Consider the following 22,229-nt stretch of genomic DNA (forward strand, 5'->3'; position numbering starts at 1 on the left):
TTTGGTCGGTGATGGGGAGCCAAGCCAAGTGAGGTTCATTCCAGTGAGAGGAGTGTTGTCCCTTGTCTCTTGGAAGGGTGGGGTCCCACCCAGCGGGGGTGGAGTGGACACCCCACTGCATGCACCGCTCACATGATCCCTGCTCCCAGATATTGCTGCTGTGGATTATTTCCTCCTTTCGCTGGTTTCCCAGCAGCAGGTTCGGTGCTGAGGAAAATGTGCCAGGAAAGAGGCTGGAGCTACATTCAAGGGCGACGCAGGCTCATTAAAGTGGCTGAATTACAGACCTTCGTTAGCAGCTCCGTGGCTGTAAATCTCTTGCAGGGACAGGATAAACGGGGCTCTTTCACTCCTCTAATCTGCTCTGGCTTGTGTCACGGACACCCCTCCCCCACATTCTTGTTCTGTTCCGAGAGAGAATTCTCCAGTCCCTTTAGGGCCCAGCCATAGCAACCCCAGACTGGGCAGCAGTCCTCAGCCTTGTGGGGGGCACAGAGCCCATGGAGAAAATGCCCATAAAGCACTGGAGCCCACTAACCCTGGCCTGTCCCTCCTCTCCCCACCACATTGAAACAAGGCTCAGGAGCCCCCGTTCCCTCCCCAGCCCTTTCACCTTGCTGGAATTTTGATTGTGAGTTTCAGAGTTACCGGCTGCATCCCAGAGTTGCAAAGTGCTTCCCAAACACACACACACGCCCAGTCCGCACCGCTCCTCTCGCCCCAGTATATCAATGTGGGGCTTTTCTGTCCCTCAAGCTGGTGCTCAGCAGGGGAGCAACAAGCATCTCGGAACAGACTATGGACTGGCTTGGGTACAATTCTTAGCCCACACAGGGAGAGTGGATGTTGGGTGCTGGTTTAAAACTGTGCTGCCATCCCAGGGGACAGGGACCAATGTCCATCCCATGCCCTATTGGGGAAGTGTGCTCTGCCAAGGCCAGGGATGCACAGCAGGCCTGGAGTCTTGGTGCTGGTTTGTGATGAGCCCTAGTCAATAATGTAAACGTGTAGCTGCACCAAGTCCCCGAGAGCGGAGAACAGATAGGCCCAAGCTCTCCCCATGTCCCTGCAGTTACTCTGTGACAATAAAAGTGACCATGAGTGATTTTAAGCCAAAGGAATAATCTCTCCCCTGGGTGTAAGCAAGTCCTGACAGCGATGGGCTGTCATCTCCGCAGCCTGCTCAGGCAAGGCTCTGCTCTGTACAAGGTCAGTGTCAGAGCATCAGCAGCAAAAGCCCTGAGAGTCAGGAGGCAGGTCGGAGGGGCCTGACAATCCCCAGAAAGCTGGAATTCCAGGCCAGCAGCCTGAAGGTAGCCAGGTATATCCTGCTTCTGCTCCTTATGGTGATCAGGGCCTAGAACAATGGCTGGTTGCTCAGTCAGGCGGGAACGTTGCATGCTGCGATCTGTAGTCTGTGAAGAGAACAGATGTGTCGTTAGGGCACATTATGGAAGTCAATGGGCCACCCGTGGTCAAGAGTTATCTGGTTTCCCTGCTGTGTCCTGCTGCTGTGTGGGTGCACTCACTCACGGGGTTGTAAGGTGGCTGAACAGTTTCATGTTGCCCAGGGGTGGAGTGCAGTGGTTCTAGGCAGTCCCATTGCCCCTTTGTCTCTTGCCAGATTCTGGGGACAGGAATCTCACAGGTTCTCTCTCTCTCTCTCTCAGCAACTACAGCTGATCGGTTTTACAGGATAGACCGCGCACAGGTGAGTGCCGACTCATTCGCCAGGGACCATGGGAACCAAGGCGCTGTTGTGCAGCTACACTTGACCAGCAGCACATGTGTGTTCAGACATGCAGACACATGCATTGCCAAGGGCCACTGCTTAGTGTGCTTTGTCCCCACACTGCCCAAATCCTGTGATTACTTTATGGACAAGGGGATACAATTTCCTGGGAAGGTTGTAAACACCCGGAAATAGAGGTGCTCTGCCCTCTGCAGTCAGGCACCTCTGGGATCAACTGGTATTGGATGCTTCAGGTGCATCTCCTTCAACCTCTGTCCTAGTGAATTAATGGAAGAAATATTGAGAGGAAAAACTGATGAAAGGTCTGGAGGACAATGCCGCCCACGAGCAGTGGGCAGTGTTGAGGATTAGTGAGAAGCCTTGCCATGCTGATTTCATTGCCCTGGTTGATAATATCACAGAGTTAGAGGATGGAGGCAATGCAGTAGCTGGATATAACTGGATGCAAGTCACATATCTCAGACTGTGGCCCCCATTCTGGGCTCCGGCTGAGCTGAGCGGCACACAGCCTAGGCCATGGGGACAAAGGTGACTTTAGCCACCTCTGCACCACTTGGATTATGAGGCTGCTGGAAGCTCATTCAGCCCCCATCCTAAACCAGTGGTCCCAGGGATTGCTCTAACTTGCACCCTAGATACAGCAGTCTGTAAGGGACTACCTGACATCCCAGAATAGCTAGAGCTTAGAGTATAACCAAGCATACTCCGTCCCTCACTCAGATACACCCCTACTCCTGGGGACAGCAAAGGGTCATGCTGCTGGCCCTACTCACTGGGAAATCCACCTTATACCGGGTTATTCCCAGTAGTGAGATCTGGGTGGGCACTGGGCCCATTATGCTGCTGGAATGATGTAAAGGGGCTGGCATGTAGCTCAGACTTAGGATCAATGTCTCACAGTCTTAACTTGAAAAATGGATGCAAGTTGGCTTGGCTAGGAACACTGAGATATGGGCTGGAAAGTGCCTGAAGGAGCTGAACAAAGGACGGTGATAAATGGCAGGGTATTGATTTGAAGAAGGTGTCCATGAGGACCTGCAGGGCTTGATCTCAGGTGTAAACTTAAGTGTTATTAAATATCTCCATTCATTAGCTAGAAAGAGGGCAAACAGGAGCATGATGCAATCAACAGGTCACACTGAAACGGGAGGAGTTGTAAATCCTAGAGAGGATAGAGAAAATGCAGAGGGACCCAGAGACGTTAAGACACATGGGCAGGAAACAACTAAGTGAGGCTCAGCCTGGGGAAATGTAGATTCTGCAGCAAGGGGAAAAATAACCCAAAACCACGATCCTCAATGGGAGGAGAATGCCGGGAGCAGGAATGGCTGAGAGAGACTCTGCAAGGAGAGGGAGAAGCAAAAGACTTTACGGTGAGATGGCTGCAAAACACCAGGGATGTTCTGGGGAGTGAGGATGCAAAGTCCTCAGTCCCAGCATAGGGAGGGCCCAGTCCCTCTAGCTACAGCTCTGGAGAGACCCCACCTGGAGTCAGCTCTGGGTCTCCTAAACCAAGAAGCCTCACATCAAGATGCAGGGAGATGGTCCCTTCCTGTGTGGTTCTAGGGCGCCCACACCTGGCCTGTGACAGTCAGCTCTGGGCCCCTTGCTGACAGAGGAAGATTGGAAGGCAAGATTAGAGGAGGGCAACAGGAATGAACACGGGCTTGTGAGGAGAGATTAATAGAGTTGAATCCGTCCAGGTTGGCTAAGGGGCACTTAGCCTGTGCTGACAGTCTGCAAACATCATCCCGGGGTAGCTGCTGAGGGTGGAAAGGGATTACATAGGGTCATAATGAGGGATGTGGGCGGGGATTTGGAGAGGAGATGTTCTAGTGGAGTCTCTGCAGACGCCCTGACAGTGAGACGTGCGAGGCTGTGGAAGAGTTTTCCAGGAAAGGGGCAACACCTTAAAAATAGACTGGGCACAACCTACACTCTGCTGGAGACAAGAGACCCTGATAGGACTTTTCCATCTCTCGTTGAGACTCCACTCCACACAGCGATCATTGTTCAGAAGCATCTGACCTGGCCAGGGTCATGGTGATCAGTCTAAGAGCTGTGTGGCAAGCTGGGGCTGCCCTTGCTAAGTTGCCATGGGCACCAGTCCCAACTCCAGTCCCAACTCCACTCCCATGCCGGCCCCTTTGAGCTGCCATGGGCCATCACCCCCCTGAATGCTGCTCTGGTTGCTAGTGGGGGGGTGTTTCCCCAGGGTGACTGGCCTGGGGTGGGTGGATCCCCTCTCTGAAGGGCTGATCTCTACCTTCCAGGAGCACCTCAACTACGTGACGGAGATCTCCCAGGATGAGCTCTTTGTGCTGGACCCAGAGCTGGTGATCACCCACACTGTGGGCACCTCACCCGCCATTCCTGACCTCGTTGACTTGTCCTCCACTCCCACAGGGCACCATTTTGCTTTCCCTTCTTCCTCATCCTCTCCACCCTCCTCACCAGCCCTCAGGTGAGACTGACCAATCTGGTCTGCAGGTGAGAATGGCCTTGTGGGGTGGGGAGAAGGGTCTGAGGGAGGAGTGGAAGAAGGACCAGCCTGAGAGGCTTAGCGCTGGCTTAGCTGCTCTGAATCCTGAGCTCTGAAGCGAAACACCAGCTCTGTGTGACGCAAGTGAGAATTGTCTCTGCAGCTTGCCTCTATGGAGACCAACAATCTTCCCTTCCTCCCCATGCATATTCCACCCTAGGAAAGTGTGACTCTGGGGCAGTGGGGCTGCACTGGAGGGTTGCACCCATGGCTCTAGTTTAGCTGTATCAGTCCAGGGCTGACTGAGACTCCAGAACTCGTTTCCCATTGCTAGCCCCCATGGCAAAGGGAGATGGTTCTCTGGGGGGAGCTGAGACACAGAGCTGGGATAGGGGTAGGTGTCACTGACTGAGCTGGGAAGGGAAGAAATTAGTGGTGGAGATGGGCCAGGGAGGGGAAAGAAACCAAGTCATGGAAGGAATGGGTGTCATTGCTAAGGCAAGGTTAATTTCCTCAATCTTTCAATTTGTAAGCACCTGGAAGGATAATAGGGTTATAAGGAATATCCAGCATGGATTTGTCAAGAACAAATCATCCCAAACCAACCTAATTTCCTTGTTTAACAGAGTTACAGTACAGCTTGACACAATCCCATATGGGAGTCTCATAAGCAAACTAGGGAAATGTGGTCTATATGAAATTACTATGAGGTGGATATACAACTCGTTGAAAAACTGTACTCAAAGTAGTTCTCAATGGTTCACTGTCAAACTGGGACAATGTATCTAGTGGGGTCCCACAGGGGTGAATCCTGGGCCTGACACTATTCAATATTGTCATTAGTGAGGTGGATAACCAAGTGGAAAGTATTCTTATACAATGGGAATACTAGCAAGCTGGGAGGGGCTGGAAGCACTTTGGAGGGCAGGATGAGAATTCAAAACAACCTTGATCAATTAGAGAATTGGTCTGAAATCAATCAAATTAAATTCAGTGAAGACAAGTGCAAAGTACTTCACTAGGGAGAGAAAATCAGATGTACAACTACAAAATGGAGAATAACTGGCTAGGTGGGAGTGCAACTGAAGAGGGTCGGAGGGTTCTAGTGGATCACAAATTGAATATGAGTAACCATGTAAAGCAAGTGGGAAAACAGCTCCTGCCTTTCTGGGGTGTATTAACAGGAGTGTTGTATGTAAGACAGGGGAGGTAACTCCTGTTCTACTCAGCACTGAGAAGGCCTCAGCTGGAGTGCTGTGTCCAGTTCTGGGCACCACACTTTAGGAAGAATGGGGACAAACTGAAGAGAGTCCCGAGGAGAGCCACTAAAATGATCAAAGGTTTAGAAAACATGAGCTATGAGGAAAGGTTAAAAAAACTGGGCATGTTCCATCTTGAGAAAAGAAGACGGCGGGGGACCTGATACCAGTCTGCTAAATGTTACGGGGTGTTCTAGAGAGGATGGTGATCAGTCGTTCTCCAGGCCCACTGAAGGTAGGACAAGAAAACTGGCTTAATCTTCTGAAAGAGAGATTTAGGTTAGATATTAGGAAAAACTTTCTAGCTATAAGGGTAGTTAAACTCTGGACCAAGCTTCAAAGGGAGGTTGTGGAATCCCCATCTTTGGAGGTGTTTAAGACCAAGCTGGATGAACACCTGTCAGGGATGGTCAAGGTTTGTTTGGCCCTGCCACAGCGCAGGGGGCTGGACTAGATGATCTCTCGAGGTCCCACCCAGCCCTACATTTCTATGATTCTGTGATTCCTTTTTCCCGTCCTATCCCAGCCGGCATCCATGCAGCTGGTCTCTCAGCAGCAGTGTCTCTCCAGTGGCAGGCTGGTACACAGGAAACTTCTGCTGCTCACACAGCCCCAGCTTGACTAGCCATCAGGCAGGGCTCCCGCAGTGGGGAAGTGTCACAGAGCCACAGGATCGGTGCTACCACCCCATCTTTAGAACAGTTTCGGGGGGGACCCCTTCAGTGTGCCAGACCCCAAAGGAGTCTCTCACTTCCTCCAGAGTAAGCCATGCGGCTTCACTGCCTCCTTAGGCTGGACCTTTGTGCCTGCAGTGCTCCTGCTTCACACCGAGAGTGCTCTTGAGCACATCCAGCTGAGAGAGGAGATTTGTATGCTCTTTAGGGATTAATGCACCTTGCCAAGCGTGTGCAGTGACATGCAGCATTGTCAAAACGGGGGGGTTTAGAAGTTACCTGGAACAAAGCATAGCAACTTCCTTAAGTGAGCAAAGAGGCAGGAAGGTTAAAGCCTGGTCCATTCAGGTTTGCCCAGAGGCCAGCCAAGCTGTAGTGAACCCCGTTGTTCAAGCTTGCTCTCTCTCCTTGGTCAGGCTCCAGGTGAGAGCCTCCCTGGCTGCCTCCAGCAGCCAACACTTATCCCCACACCTAGAGTCCTCCTTTGTTCCAGACCTGGGAAATACTGCTCAGCTGTGCGCCCCTCCCGCACCCCCCCGGGGAAGTGGGGAAGTGTATCTCTCTAGGTAGTTGATTGCTAGGTCTCAATGTCCAGAGAGTTGGATTTGCTGTCTTCTTTTCAGAGGCTCCATTGATATGGGGACCAAGCCCCACACATTTAAGTGACACCCGAATCTACATCTGAGCAAACAGCCCTTTTCTACCCCCTAAGTAACAGCACAGCCCATAGGGGAAACTGAGGCACAAACAGGACTCATAAAATATTACAGAAAATTCCCACTTCATCACAAGGAGTTCCCAACTAGTCCAGTCCTAGCCTCTCCCAGCAAGGGATGCTGATGGGCTATGCCTGTGAGGATCACAGAGACCAGTGCAGGGGAGGGGAGTTTGCTGCAGAAGACTTGCTTATCATGGCTTTTGACAGCGTCAGTTCTGAATCTCTCCCTCTCTTCTCTTCCAGCTCAGAAGCAGGGGGCTGCCCCTGCCACGAAGGTAAGTCCTTCAATCTGTGCTGCAGGCCTTTGGTAAGTCTCTGGCTTCCCTGTTCCTGTCACACTTAGGGTTATACTAGCAGATGCACCTGAGTCCCTGCCCTGATTCTGTGTTCCCCACAAACTGAGCGCTATCGTTGTCTGAGAAAACGGGGGTGATGGGAATGTCTGGAGAGCCCCGCCCCTGCTGGTGTCACATGGCACTGCTCTGTCTGGGATCCAGACCCAACCATAGGCTCTGCGAGAACTGCACAGCCTATGGGGTGGCAAGGGAGAGGGTCACACTTGACGCTGCAGTGACTGCACAATGCACTGCCATTCAGGGGGATCGGGGCTCAGGTTCTCCAGGGAGGTTCCCCGAGGGGAGCGGCAGGAGTGACTGGCTGGAGAGACCTGATAGCCATTTGCTTGCATAGTGGAGCAGTGCAGGGAGCCTTTTCCCAGCCTGCTTGTGAAGTGTGGGGCAGGAAATGACAGGGTGGTGAGGTTAATCTCCCACCTGCAGAATCCAGGCCTTGAGATGTGTTGCTGGGGGTGGTGTTTGTCTCTGCCAGGCACTGGCAGGGGCTCTGGGAGGGGGGAGCACAAGGTCAGGGGCCTCCCTCAGCTGAGCAAATGGAAAAAGTTTCCTGGAGCTTGAACAGAGCCGGTTCCTGGACGTGTGAATGAGTCACTGGTGAGAGGCATCCCAGCTGGCTGGCTCCCCAGGGACCCCCTCATTTGCCCTTCACCCTGCTCTTCCCCTCCACCTCAGGAGTTACTTTTTCCATGGTCTTGAAAACATTCCTTCTGGACCTCGCCAAAGCTGGGGCCTGGCCTTGCACCCGGGGAATGTGGTCTAACTCCTCCCCCCTCCCATGGGTGTTTCTCCCCTCACACCTCATCCCGTGGGCTGCCCCCATTTTCTCCTTACCTCTCCCCCACCCCTGGGGGCACCCAGCATTATAAAGCTGAGCCCCCCACTAACCCTCTGGTGCATGCCGTGTTCCAGGCAAAACCAGCCTGGCCAGTGGCTCCCCTGAACCCTTCTCCTCCCAAGCCCTGCGTGAGGGGATTGGACTCAGGGGAATTCCAGGCCCAGGGATGCCCTGCCAGCAGCACCCTGATGTTCAGGGACTGTCAGCAGGAAGCAGCCAGCTGTGCCCAGCAGCTGGGGAGGGAGGGGAGATTTTGGCCCTGCTCCCACACTGGGAGGAGGTCACTGGCACAGACTGTGGTGCTGGAGAAACATGCTTCTGGCAGCTCCCATTGCACAGGCACTAACAGGCTGTGAGCCGTGTCCTAAGGCAGCTCCAGAAGTGCACGATGTGAACTGGCCTGGGGTGAGGACTGTGTCACTCTGCCATTGAAACTGCCTCTTAGCCCAGAAGAGACTGAAACGGAAGAGAGCCTGGGAAAAAGGTTGCCTTCCACTTGCACCTCCTTGGTGTTTCCACCTGCCCCACTGTAGGATACATGGCAGCTCAGTCAGTGCGCGTGCATGTGCAGAGAGAGAGAGTTTCCCCCTGCACAAGCAGCCCTCTCTCTTCCCATCTCCTGCTTGGCTTCTGTCATCCTGACCAGTGTCTCCTCTCTGCAGATAACGCCTTGATAGCTGCTGCCAAGAGTAATGATTTCCAGAAGGTAAGAGCTGCCATGTGCCACGAATGCAGCCACAGTGCTAGGGGGGTGCTGTGCCTTTCCCCACAGCAGCTAGCTAGGACCCCAGTGTGGCGTGAGCATCCCTTCTCCAGCACCCTGTTGGTGCCTGTTAGCCAGGCTTTGTCATTGCCCTGCTAGCCCCAGCTGTGACTCCTTCCTCACAGCGGTGCATGAAGAGTCCTTAGCAGTGTGAGCTTCCTCCGAGCAGTGCCGGATGGGGTCCAGATAGGCTCACAACAAGGAATCCTGTTCTGGGAGGGCTGCATGTGCCGCGTTAGATGAAGGCAGCTGTAGCCTTGCTGGCTGAGTTTGGAGAGCAGTTCAGTTCCCTACCCTGGGGCATATACTCAGGTAATCTTGCTGCAGGTTCTGCTGGCAAAGACCCGCCCTGCAGGGTGTGAGTGGGAAGGGCCTTCCCACAGGCACAGCTCTTGCCCTGGTGCTCAGAGGTTAGAGGAGGCCTGAGTAGGAGACTCTAATCCAGAGCTGACGTGTGTTCCTGTAGTTTCGAGAGCTGCACCAGGCAGGAGGGGACCTGATGATGCGAGACTCCTCAGGTCAGACCGTGCTGCACCATGCCGTCAAATCGGGGAGCAAGGAGATTGTCAAATACGTCATTGAGAATGGTAAGCTGGGAGCCTGGATCCAGCTGTTGGTACAGCTCTGGGCTGGGGGTGCCATGACCCCTGGAACTGGCACAGAGGGATGGAGGCCGAATTCACTGCGCCTCTCTACAAGTCTCTGCTCGAAGGGGATGATGCTAGTGTTCAGATGCCCTTCTCTCTGCCTTGCTTTGTTTGTGGCAACCTCTCGCCTCTCTGCAAGGCTTGGGAAGTGTCCCGTCCCTCCTTCCTGTTTGTATTCTCGCTGGCAAATACAAGGCCAGGTTCAGCCTCAGACTTATGTGATACCCGTGTGATCTCACCGAAGCCAGAGGCAACTGAAGCTGCAACATGGCCTGGAGTATTTTGGTCAGTTTCAAGTATTGATGCCTGTCTGTTTTCTAGTTACCTGCTTTTGCCAGTGGGGGCAGCTCACAGCTTGGGTTTTGGTGGGTCTCACCAGAATGAGGGCTGGTTTTTCTTTTACATTTCTCTGTATTTGAGTCCAGGGGCAACTCCTCCTCCCCAACCCTACCGGCCAGATTCCGCCACTGTTCCCAGGCAGCTACATCTCTAGCTGCTTGGGTCTCTCTCAGTTATCAGATGAGGTCTCCGCAGTGGTATGCAGGAGACCCCAGGTGTGTGAGAAGAGACTGTGCTGTGCATTGCTGGGGAGTGTGCAAGAAGGTCTCTGTCAAGCAGGCTGGTCTCATTACCCCACATTGTCTTTCTCTCTCCAGCCCCTGCAGAGATCCTCGATGCGACAGAAGACGAGAAGTAAGTTGCTTGTGGTTTGTATTATTTGATGCCCAAACCCTCTGTTTTCTATACCCAGCTGCCTTCACTGCAACCGCCAGCCACCACTTCCACACCAGGCTTGGACTGAACAGCCCCAGGGACTGAATTCTCCTCCCACCCAGGTGCTCTCTGAGGCAGGGGTGGGGTCCTTTGCTGCAGAAGTGTGACCAGACTGAATTCGCCTCCCATCCCAGGCCTCCCTAGGAGGGGTCCCTCACTGCAGCCCCTGTGTATGTCACTTGCCCTCTCGCTTTGCCTGGGGATCTCATTCCTTCCTCTTGTCTCTTCTCCCCAGTGGCGAGACCAGCCTGCACCAGGCGGCTGCCCTGCGCCAACGCACTATCTGCCACTACATTGTGGAGGCTGGGGCTTCGCTCATGAAAACAGACCTGCAGGTAAGGTCAGATGGGCTGGGAATGGGAGATGGGAGTTCTGGGAATAAGGGTGTACATGGGGCACTGGTGAATGGCTGGAGCAGAGATTCAGAAGGTGTGAGCCAGCTGGCTCAGCAGAGGAGCAGTGAAGGGAATGTGAGGGCACTAGCTTAGAGCCCAGCCAAATGTGCCACACATTCCCTATGTGAAGGGGGTCCCTGGATACAGTCTGGAGCCTCGGGCTTCTCCAGTAGTTCAGCATGGAGCACAAAATCTCACCTACCCCTGCCCACTCACTGAGCAGCAGATCCTTAGAGCTGCACAAAGGGTGTCTCCTCCTAGCTCTTCTGTGCTGCCCCAGTGCTTTTTCTAAATGAGTAGGTGGAATGTTTCTTTTCCCCTCTTCCCACCATCTGAGGTCATTGCAAGGACAGTCTCGCCAGAGAGTTCCCCTCCCAGCAGCGCTGTCAGCTCTCCCGAGTGGGGGGATGGGGAGAGGAGGGAGCTCTGAGAGATGCAAAGGCAGGGCGTGTTTTCAAATAGCCAGCCCCACAGAGAGTGTTAGCAAGTGGGTCAGGCAGTGTCACTTATGCGTAGAATAAATTCTGCTGTGTCTTGGTGCCAGTGGCTCGTGAAGACCAAGACACAGTGGTTGGGATGCAGTCATGTCTCTGCCAGAGGAGTTGTAGCAAAAAGGGCAAGGTTATGTTTTGATACAAGAGGTTCCCAGGGGCTGGCATACAGCGGCGGGGAAGTAGACGTGTCTCTGTGTCAAAGCTCTGTGTATCGGGATATAGCACAGGGAACATAATAGCATCTCAGTGCCGGGCCAGCTCTGGGACCTGGTAGATAGCCAAGAGGTGCGGTTATGTCTTGGTGCCAGAGGTTCCCAGGGCTGGGATACAGCAGAGGAGTTCACCTGGGCAGCCAACCCTAATGAGGCTATAAAAACTTCTGAATGCTTTAGGCTGCAATCAAACCCTTTGCCAGCAGCCAGGGAGATGCTCTACAAACACTCCCTGGCAGCTGCCCTGCCTTCCTAACTTCCAGCAAACGACTCGGGCCTTGTCATGTGCCCAGATCAGGAATGGCTTTGCTTGGGGGCACATCGAGTGGCCATAGAAACAAAGGAGAAAAGGACCAAAGTAGGAGGCTGAGGCCTGGGCTGGGGCTAGGAAGACTTTGCCAAAACAGCTTTGCTGAGGTCCCACCACAAGATCTCTGGGCATGGAATCCTCTCTGTTGAAGTGAGAAGGACCCAGATGTCTGTCACCCTGAGTTCTCAGGTGCAAGTGCCCCTCCCCCCCCCCCCCCCCCGCCAGTGCTGAAGGGAATTTTTTTAAGGACTGACTGCCCAGCTGGAGGAGAGGGGGCCCAGCGGGGGTGTGTCTGTTTGTATAAATGCACACCTGGCCTTGTGACTGTCAAGGAAGTCCCATGTCCTCCCCAGCACTGATCGCTTAGAACTTTCCTGTAGTATGGGCAAGAACAAACCACATTCTGGAAGCTGTATGTGAACCCTGATCCTTACAGAGTGTAATACAGTTTGGTAATGTGCATACAATACAGTTGGGTCCCATACACCTCTGGCAAAGCAAACCAGGGTAGATGGGGCTGGGCTTCGTCATGTTACATGAATCAGTTGGGCTGCACGGAGGGCCTCTTGCAGCTCTTGTTTCAGACTGTGTTTCTGCAGACTTGAGCAGGCAGCGCTGCATCAGGGCTTGTGCAGTCAGAAGGGAAACACAGTATTTCCTTTTGCTAAATGAGCGTTTAGATTCTGCCTACTGAGGAGACCCCTGGAGGAGCACTGGGCAGTGAAGCACAACACACTGGCTCCAGCCCTGCTGGGGGAGATCCCTGTGAGATCCTGGGCCTACACTCTGTGACTGCAAGTGGACCTGTGTGTGCCTTGCATCTATCTGCCTTTGTACCTCTGTGTTCCTCTGTGTGTGTGGGCTTCTGTCTGCAGCTGCATCCGTGTTTGTGAGACCCTTGCGTGTTTGAGCATTGTTTGCCCCAATGAAATATAGATGTGGATTGTCCCAGAGGCTTGGGATCCCTTCCCCCTTGTTCTGGCTGCCTTCACCCTGCTGAGCTCTGAGAGCCAGTGTGGATAAGTTGCACTCTCCTTGGGGAGGGGGTTTTCAATGGAAGTGGCAGAGTGCCAGGTTTCCTTGGCCCTGCTCAGTAGAGGGTTTGTTCAGCGCAGAGGAGCAGGGGCAGTTAACCAGCGGGAGGGGGAAGGGAGGAGAGAGGAGACGGAGCTGAAAGCTGTTAACAGATTTGCTTTTTATGGAGTGCGGGAGTTCATTAGTGGACACAGTCCAGATGGCTGCAATAAGCTGGTGAAATGTGAGCCTCCTTGAGGAGCAGGAGCAGTTACTGGGGGGAGGAAGGAGGGATGGTGTTTCAAAGTGCTCCTCAGACGTACACCTCACTCCTCCCCCCACATGTCCTTCAGCTCTCTCCCCCTCACTCTGCCTAGCCTGCTTTCCACAGAGCTGAAAAAGCAGCAGGTTACAGAGACTGGACAGTCAGAGAGACCAGTCTTGGTCGTCTTTATATGCAGTGCGTGAAGAGGGGAATACATGACAGGACAGTCTCTGTCCTAGCCAGCAGGAGGTGCAAATGGGCTTGACAGGGACTTATCTAGCCCGCACCTTCCAGTCTCTTAGCAAAATCTAAATATCCTTTCCAGCATGCACCTATATCTTCCAGTCATGCTTCCCTTCCCTTTATGGCAAACCTATTATCACCAGACATTGCACGCCGCACATCTTGGCCACATGCCCTGCAGGGAACCAAATATGGACAGCAGCAGTGTGACCCTGGGCTCTGCACTCCTAGAAACCCTACTCCCAGCCTGCGGCTTTGTGGGAAAGCAGCACTTCTGCTAGGCCTGAAGTTCCCAAACTCTTTTGCTGGGTCCCCCTTCAGAGATTCATGTCCCAGGAGCACCTCCCCTCCTTCTTATAAACAGAAATTTCCAGGGGGGCTGGGAGCCCAACCTAGCCAGGGTGCCCCCTTGCTCCCCAGCCCATGAGCATCCCCTGCCTGTGACCCACTCCAGGTGGGTGACCCCAGCAGGACACAGACAGGTGGGCTGCACCCCTCTCCTTATGCCCTTGCCTCTGGGACCTGCTAGAATCACTGAGAGGTCATAGGCTCCTTTGGCTCTAGTGTGATCCCCACCACACATGCACAAGAGCCTGTGGGGGCAGGGAGAAACTATGTCCCCAGGGGGCCTCTATGCATCAGCCTCAGGAGAGGCCAGTGAGCTGTAAGGGCCCCTCTCCTTCCCCGCAACCTCCTGTGGAAGGAGAGGTCCCTCCTCCTCCATCTTTCAGCCTGGCAGCTAGTGTGAGGAATTCTTATTTTGTCATCAATATTTTGAAGAAACAAGAAAAAATTTGTAACCAGTCAGGTCCTCGCACCCTCCCAGTAACTTAATTGTGCACCCTCCCACCCCCAGACATGCCTCACAGTTTGAAAACCAGTTTACTAGGCTACAAACAACACAGCCATGAAAGGGGAAGCCATGGGGGGGGGCCTACCCCAGGCACGGAGCTGTTGAGGCAGGGAGGGACGTAGGTGTCTGGTGGAAGGAGAGCAGCATAATGCTAGTGGTGTCCCAGCTCTTCACTAGAGACACCAGGCCAAGCAGAGGCTGTAAGCAGAGCTCTCCCCACATGGTAAGAGCAGCTCTCTCATGCCCATGGTCAGCCCTGCAGGATGTAAAATGGCAGGGAGAAAGGGGTGCAAATGTGGCGGCCGCCATCTTGGCCCCCACACCAGGGATTGAGCTGAGGGGACAGCTGCTACAACTGGAGCTCTAGGTTCAGTGCTCTGTGATGGGGGCTGTAACAGACTCTCAGCCTCTGCAGATTTGGTATGGAGGAGCCCCTCTGGCACTCAGAGTTACTGGCTGCAGGCTGTGGGGAGGGATCTCCTGTGGGTCTGTGTTTGGATGTTTCACCTCTGCTTTGCTCCCTTTTCCTCTGCACAGGGAGACACCCCCAAGCACAGAGCTGAGAAGGCCAACGACCCTGACCTGGCTGCCTACCTCGAACATCGTCAGCACTACCAGATGATCCAGCGGGAGGATCAGGAGACGGCTGTGTAGTGCTCAGTGTGCCTTACCACGTGGTCCTGCCAGTGCGGGCAGGACAGGAGGGCGACTCCCATGCTGCGGGTCCGGCTCAGCCCTTCCCAGATCTCTACTTAGTCCCAGAGGAGGGGGAAGAGGCGACAGCAGCTCTGTCCCAGGCCTGGCTGAGACTGTATTCATTTGTATGGACATTTGGGACTCACTCCCCCCCCAGCTATCTCCCACCACTTTCCATACACCCTGCACTGGATGGACTCTGCTCCGGCAGCTCTCCCACCCGCGCATCCTATAGGAGCCATCTCCGCGGTTGGGGAGAGATGGAGCCTCTGTGCTGCCCCTGTTGGTGGGAGTGATGGCTGGTGCCCCCTCAAGAGACTCGGTAGTCCTTGTGGACTCTTGTTGTTCAGCCTCCACCTGCCTGCCCCAGTCATGGCTCCATGTGCTGCGGTTCCACTGGGCTCATCACCACTAGTACTGCCCCCGCCAGCCCTCAGGGGCCTACCCCCAGAACCTGCCCACATCACTCCCTGAGACCGCCACAGGGGGTCACCAGAGAGCAGCCCTGCTCCTGCAGTTGGCACTAGCTCTGCTGTCCCGACTGCAGAATAATTGGGGATGCTTGTGGGCCTGAGAGAAGTTAACTGCTATCCAGCTGCCATACCACCTCCTACTCCGGCTTCCTCCCTTTGCTCTGAGGCCCTATGCAGCCGCACAGGGGGCCCCCAACAGCTGGCCAGAACCCCTGGCATGTCCAGTGGAGCCATGCCCATAAATCTGCCCCGAGTTCCAAGCAAGCTGTCTGCTTGTTAAAACTGGACCCAGGTGCCACAACAAAATGTCAGCAATGTGCCTGGGTCTCGCAAGCCGCCTCCTTCTGGCACTCCCCCTCCCCCCCCTTCCTGATTCCTCTCCCGGAGTTCATCTGCTGCCTCCCTTTCCTCCACATGTGCTTCTAATTTGCTGCACACCAGCCTGCTGGAAATGTGGGTAAAAATATGTGCTGCTTACGCAGCAGGGAGGCTGCCAGGCTGAGGAGGGAGCTTGTCTCTAACCTTAGTACCGGGTTCCTGCCGCGCCAGCACCCACATTGGGAGCGCTTGCCCTGGACCCCTTCAATGTGCAGTTAGGGAGGCTTCTGGGGGGTTGGAGCGTGCCATAGACCAGATACTCCTGTACCGAGAGCGCTGGGGAGCTGGATCCAGCATCTGGTAAAAGCAGCCCAGGGCCCAAGAACTACAGCTCCTAGAGGTAAGGGCTAGATGAGGCCCTGTCTAGCCCTCTGGCCCCATGGCCAGGGCAGGAGTAGTCCCTTCAGTCTATTCCCAGGGCTTTGCCCAAGCAATGGGACTCCCACGCCAGCCCCCTATCAGCATGGTTCACGAGATGCAGTCTGAGTCCCTTTGCCCAGCTCTCCCCGCTTTGCTCCCTTCTGGGCCCTGCATAATCCCACCCCTTGCTCCTTAGCTTTCATGTAGATTCCCACTGTCTGGGCTGGGGCCCCCAGTTCTCTGTGTGGCCCCTCCTGTCTGCCCCGAGCTGCTTGGAGCTCCCTGCTCCCCCAGTTTCACGCACATGCCCCATTGCCATCTTAGTCACTTCATTTGCCGCCTTTTCAACAGATAAGGGGAGTGGGAGCTACCTCCCCGCAGTGGCCCCCATCCCTGGCAGAGGCAGTGCAGTCTGCCCCAAACATTCCAGAACAATGAGGCTCACTCCTCTGCTCCCGGGGGAGCTCTAATCCTGGGACCTGGGAGACGTATCAAGCCGGTAGTCAGCTGGCCTGCACTTGGCTTTGTGCTGGGGTGGGTGCAGCAGCCTTAAATAGTCCAGGGCTGTTTGGGGTGTGACCCTTCACACTGCCCCAGTGTCTGACCCTGCCAGAGCATGGTGGCTGGGAGCTGGCTGAGGGAGGGCAGGCTGGTACCAGGCCTGTCCAGACCAGAAGTTGAGTAGTTCAGGGGTGAATCTCTGGTGTGGAGCACAAGCAGTGAAACATGAAGGCTCAGTGGTGCCATGTTGTGCTCTGAAGCAGCCAGGAGGTGAGTGCCTTCCGGTGAGTTCATCTCAGCCTTGGGTTCCTAGGTGGCTCTGAGAAACAGGAAGCTCCACTCGCCCAGCAGGTCTTTGACTACTGGGGCTGTGGGGGGCTGCGATCGGAGCTCAGGGAGGGTGGGGCTGGTGTTCCTTAGGACCCTTCTGGTTTTGTTTACAGAGGCGGGAACCTGCTTTTTACTTTGTTTTCAGTAGTTAATTGTTCCCGGCATGGGTGGAAGGAGAGCAGGATCGGGGGCAAGAAGGACCTGGAGCCACTTCTCCCCCCCACCCCCACCCCCCATTATTCCTGTTGGCGTGGGGCTGATGTCTGTGGGAGCTGCTCTGACACAGAGCTGGTTGCTGTGATCTGCCCTTGGGGCTGTTTCGCTTAACCTGCTGTGTCAGTACTATGATGACAGGAGTGTTGGGTCTCTGCTGCTGCCAGGGATTCCCCCTCCTGTGCTGTGTGTGCCTGTCCTCTGCGTGGCCTTGCCACACACGCACCCCCACCCACCCACCCCAGGTGAAGACAGAACCATATGGTGAGAACTAACACGTGCCTGGCCACCACAGTTGCAAGCCAGATGCCCCCGGTTCTGAGGCAAAAGGGGGATTTGGACCTGCAGGAGATGTGTGGGGCACCAGCGAAGAATGCAAACAACCAGCACATGTTCTGTCGGGGTGAGGGGGACTTTCTTGCATACAGCTATGCCCCATGGCACAAATGGGCCAGTGACCCATCTCTCCAGATGGTTGGGGGGGGGGCAAGGCAGTTTAGCAAGCCTGCACCCAGCATCCATAAAATGTGTGGTGCTCTCCTATGCAGGAGTGCAGCAGCCCCTGGGAACTAAAGGCCCTGGCATGCACTGTGAGCAAGCTGCTTGGGTCAGGTGGGCCATCATGGGCCTGCCCTTGTGCATTAAAGAGGAAGGTGATTCTGAACCAGTTTAGGCTGTTTGTCATGTGCTGGGCACCATTGGAGGATGCTGCCTAATGGATGGATCTCCATGTCCATCTCTCACGCATATGCAGAGGGTCAGGGTAAAGGGCCTCATCGTCCAGCTGTGGCTGCCGCTAGCCAACAGCAGGACAGACACTATGTCTCCTTAGTGGCACAAACTGCTCGCTCTCTGCTGGGACACTGAGCCTGGCCTGGAAGCGTTTACACCCTGAGCCCGTCCTCTCGTTCCCCGATTTGTATGCTCTCTTCGTCTTTGTACAGGTAGTTCAAACACACGCTGACCACTTCCCCCATGTGTGCGCGCGCCCATGAGCTGAGTTGCTGTGCAATTCCAAGCCTGGCTTGTTTTTATGCGAGGAGGAGAGTATTTTGTAATACTGGAGGGTGGAGATTCTGTGCAATGCCTGGTTCCTGTCTCCTAGACTCTTAGGACTGGTATATTTGTAACTCTGTTGGGACTGCGGCTCTGGCAGGCCGTGTGCCTGGACAGCAGCCTGTGCTCCCATCGCTTTTCATCTTTGACCGTTTGGATGTTGTTGTTTCTTGCCATTAAAATAAAAAGATGAACATTTTACTACCTGTTTCCCTCCCTCTCTGAGACCTGCAAGGATGATAGATGCTACAGGAATGAGCTAATCAGCCTTATGTGTGACACTAAGGTGCCCCTTCAGCAACACCGCTTGGCCAGGAGCTCAGAAGGTGTTGGGTTTCCCTGCTGGATCAGATCCTCCCTACCTAGGCCCAAGGCCTTTCTTTTCAGAGACCCCTCCCCACCCATATGCACCTGGCCAGCAATCCAACAGTGCAGTGTAGCATGGAGAAAACTCTCCCCCTTACCCTGATGATCAGCATGACTGAAGCAGGGACTGTGAGCTCCTAATTTGCTGCCTGTTGTCTTGAGCATCTTGTTCTTTCTTTTGGGGTCAGGCTTCTGGGAGTTTGTCCCCCCAGAATCAGACCCTTTGCAGCTGCAGGGTTGTTTGTTCATTATAATTTGAAATGTTTCTATTTGTATTAACTATTCCCAAAGAGCACTTGTAGCATTGATAGCAACCTACCCATGAGAGATCATGTCACTGGGAAGAGATGCACTCTGGGGGTTAGAGCAAGGACTGGGACCCAAGGTTCCTGTGTTCTTTTCCCATTTCTGGAAGGGTGTATGTTCTAGTAGATAGAGCTGGGGCTTGGAAGGCAGGATTCCTGGGTGGTCTTCCTATGTCCAGGAGAGGAATGTGGGGTGGTCACTGGATCAGAGGGCTAGGAGCTAGGACTCTTGAGTTCTGTTTCCAGCTCTGGTATTGAATCATTCATATGAGCGTGAGCAATTCATCTGTTTATTTCTATGTAAAATAGAGACAACAATCCTGATCTACCCCCACAGTGCTCTGAGCTGCACTCATGAAGGTGTTGGAGATGGACACAGCATCTTGCTAATTAATGAGGTGGGGTGAGGGCTGGGAAATTTAACTCACACCTCAAATTCGGAACCCTGAGGGTTGCATAGTAATCTGACCCACCTTCACACCCCTACATTCCGTAAATTGTTTGGGGTTTATAAGCTTCCCCTCTGCCCCCAATATACACATTCCCTCCGTCCCCTGGGAGCCTTGTGTCACTAACAGCCCCTTGAAGCTAAGGGCAGGAGTGTGTGGCTGGTGTCGTACATGCTAAATTGCCCCAGCCCTTCTGGCTCTGGGGCCAGGGATCAAACATACATGCTGGGATTTCAGGGACGGGTCAGTTCCACTTCAGTGCCCAGACCCCTCAGCATTTGGACAATTTCTCCCCAGCAGGGACTGTCAGTAAGCACAGAGACCAGAGATTTCCAGCTTGTGGGAGGGGGAAGAGAATTCAAAAATCCCATTGCTCTTCTGGGAGGTTTTGGGACTCTGCCTCCAGCTCCCTGGGCTGGGGCTGGGGGATTGTACTGTTCCATACAGAGGGTAGTGAATTTTTGAAACTCCCCCTGGCCAGCAGGACATGGACTGCAGAGGTTCCTATGGAATCCTGTGTGTGTTAGAGGTGGTTGGAGGTGTGTGCCAGAAATACCTTTGTGTGCATCTGCACGCTCATGTGTGTCGGGGTACCCGAGTGAGTGCCAGATGCATGCCCTGCCAGCATACGTATGTCACTGAATATACACACAAACCTGGCCTGCACTAACCAGGTGCTGAGGGCAGGACAGTGCACATATGGCCGTGTTAATCATTACCCGCATCAGCTACCCTCCAGACCAACTACAAACGAGACAAGGCTACCCTTCCAGAGGACCCATGCCATGTTCTCCCAGGACAGAGCTACACCCAGGCAGTGCCACCTTCCTTTAAGGCATGTGCCATCTTAAAAATCAGGGCATCTTAAAAATCAAGCCAACAGGCAGTGGATTATATTTTGCCTTACAGATATCCACGCAGCTGCAGGGAAATGCCCTTGGGTTTCTGGCCCTGGGCCCCCTCCCTACTCTGCTCCCTCTTTGCAAACATAGAGCTTTGTTTCTGAGCCAGAGGAGGACATAATGTCCCCCTGCATCCCCTCCCTGAGGGCTCAGAAGGGACAAGTACAGGACTGTCACCTCCATTGCAATTAGAAAGAGAACCCTACAAATGCACTCTGCTCCCCACTCACCTTCCAACCAGTCATCACCATCCTCTGGTCCCCCAGGGACCAAGGGGGAGTATGGGAGAAAGCCAGGGGGAGGAGCAGAAATAGAGGGGAGAGAGAGCGAGGAAAGAAAAACAATACTATTGACCTTCAGTATCGAAGCACTTTGGGCAGATTCAGCTTGAGACACTAGCAGGGCCCTGGTACCTCCTGTTCTCATGCTCCATGGTCCAGAAACGACTGAGCAAAACGAGCAGCTCTTGCCTTCAGAACTGGCTATTTCACTGGTACCACAAGCCAGGGTCTGTTACGTCACAGGTCATGCCCATGGGCATAATGGTGATGCTAATGTTAGAGACTTGCAAGCCCGACCAGCTTGCCACACCCAGGGCAGGCAGCTCCTCACATTCTGTGCGGTTGAACTTTGTTTATCCCTTTCGGGCTCTGGTTCAATCTCATTTTAAATATCCCCACTGATGGTTTTTTCACTTTGGCCCCTTGGGGAAACAATTATCCAGCCTTCAAGATGCTTTTTGTGAGATTCAACTGGGATGTCCCCTTGCTTAAATTCACTCCGATTGCTCCTTATTACATCCCTGTGGAGAACGTGAAAGAATCACTCTTGTTCCTCTCCGGGGTTTTCCCTCTTCAGCTGTATACTGCCTTGTTCTCACATCCCCACACAGTCCTGGCTTGGCCAGACACCACACAGAGCTGGGCCTGGGATAACAATGAATGGAGAAGGAGGCAGGTGATTGTCACGGATCACAGTAGGAGCTTCTGCTTGCCCACTAGTATCTGAGTAATGGACAAAGAAACAAGACAATGCAAAAGGCATGTGCTCTCTGCTCTGCTTTGGGGTCTCACTCACCCCCTGTATGCTCTAGACATCATTCCAGAATGATGGGTAGGGACCTTGAGAAGTCATCAAATCCAGCCCCCTGCACTGAGGCAGGGCCAAGTAAACCTAGATCATCACTGACAGGTGTTCGTCCAACCTGTTCTTAAAAACCTCCAATGATAGGGATCCACAACCTCCCTTGGAAGCCTAGTCCAGAGTTTAACTACATGTGAGCTTGTGCTTACTCACGCATGCACATATATGCCATGCTGGACAGTCAGTCAGGAAACTGCCAGCAATGGGTGAGTCAAAAGTGGGACTCTCTTGGAAAGAGATTTCAGATTCTGAAGCGGTTTATGAAATCTGCAGCTTCTCAGCTCTCTCTACAACATCCTTCCAGAGGGGATGGTGGAAAAATGACTTCATTCCCCACCACAACCCCATTCCTTAGGCATGACACCAGTCCTGCAGTCTGCTGGGCAGCAAAGCAGGAGAGCTGGCTTGGCTCCTGCATTCCCCTCCTCACTGGAGATGAGTGTGGGTGGGGGAAGAAATCATTGTCACCAGTGTGCTTTTATTTCCCTGAATGGCTTTTTTTGCTTTGTGCCCAGTGTGAGAGCTCCAAGTGGGGGGGAAAGATGCATCCAAGGCTAAGGGTTGCAGAGTTGCTGGACCAGATTCAGAGGTGGGTCTGATTCTAAGGGGTGGAACAGACCCCTTGTCTCAGGTCCCCTCCGTGGGTAAGTGATGCCCCTTTGATCCACTCTTTGACGTGTAATCTCCCCTGCCGTGCCACATCCCCCTTGAATCTGCCTCTGAGTCAATTCAATTCAACCTAAGAGACTTCACTGGCATGACCACTATTGCAAACGGGTAACAAAGACACAGACCTCTTCAAGCCTCTGTCTGGGGTGGATACAAGGCAGTGGGGAAAAGGTCAAAAACTGTGTTTGCTCCCAGTGTCTGTTGGTCACTGCTGCCCATGCCTGATCTGGAGGCAGGTTACTGAGTGGGTGATGCCCATCTCTACTATCTCCCCAGCTGGGTTACAGTTTTCCTTCTTCACTGTTTGATCAGATGTTTTTCAGGATGCCTGATCCTTTGCG

The 22,229-nt window shown here is 53.8% G+C and overlaps 1 protein-coding gene across 19 annotated transcripts in view; it reads left to right on the forward strand.

Moving 5' to 3' along the window:
• The window catches only part of DGKZ (diacylglycerol kinase zeta), an 89,245-nt gene extending 70,990 nt beyond the window's left edge, over positions 1-18,255 (forward strand). For 12 of the 19 annotated variants that reach the window (XM_073348186.1, XM_073348180.1, XM_073348181.1 and 9 more), the window contains 9 exons: positions 1,671-1,711; positions 4,027-4,217; positions 7,130-7,161; positions 8,740-8,783; positions 9,307-9,427; positions 10,144-10,180; positions 10,497-10,596; positions 12,353-12,478; positions 14,585-18,255. In XM_073348186.1, coding sequence (XP_073204287.1) covers positions 1,671-1,711; positions 4,027-4,217; positions 7,130-7,161; positions 8,740-8,783; positions 9,307-9,427; positions 10,144-10,180; positions 10,497-10,596; positions 12,353-12,478; positions 14,585-14,701 — 809 coding nt within the window. In that variant the 3' untranslated portion in view covers positions 14,702-18,255. Of the gene's footprint in view, positions 1-1,670; positions 1,712-4,026; positions 4,218-7,129; positions 7,162-8,739; positions 8,784-9,306; positions 9,428-10,143; positions 10,181-10,496; positions 10,597-12,345; positions 12,479-14,584 lie in introns of those variants that run through there. The other 7 variants (XM_073348189.1, XM_073348192.1, XM_073348191.1 and 4 more) reach the window with 3 other exon arrangements.
• The last annotated feature ends 3,974 nt before the right edge of the window (positions 18,256-22,229 follow it).

Source organism: Lepidochelys kempii, chromosome 6 (assembly GCF_965140265.1).
Source record: "Lepidochelys kempii isolate rLepKem1 chromosome 6, rLepKem1.hap2, whole genome shotgun sequence".
Lineage (NCBI taxonomy): Eukaryota > Metazoa > Chordata > Testudines > Cheloniidae > Lepidochelys > Lepidochelys kempii.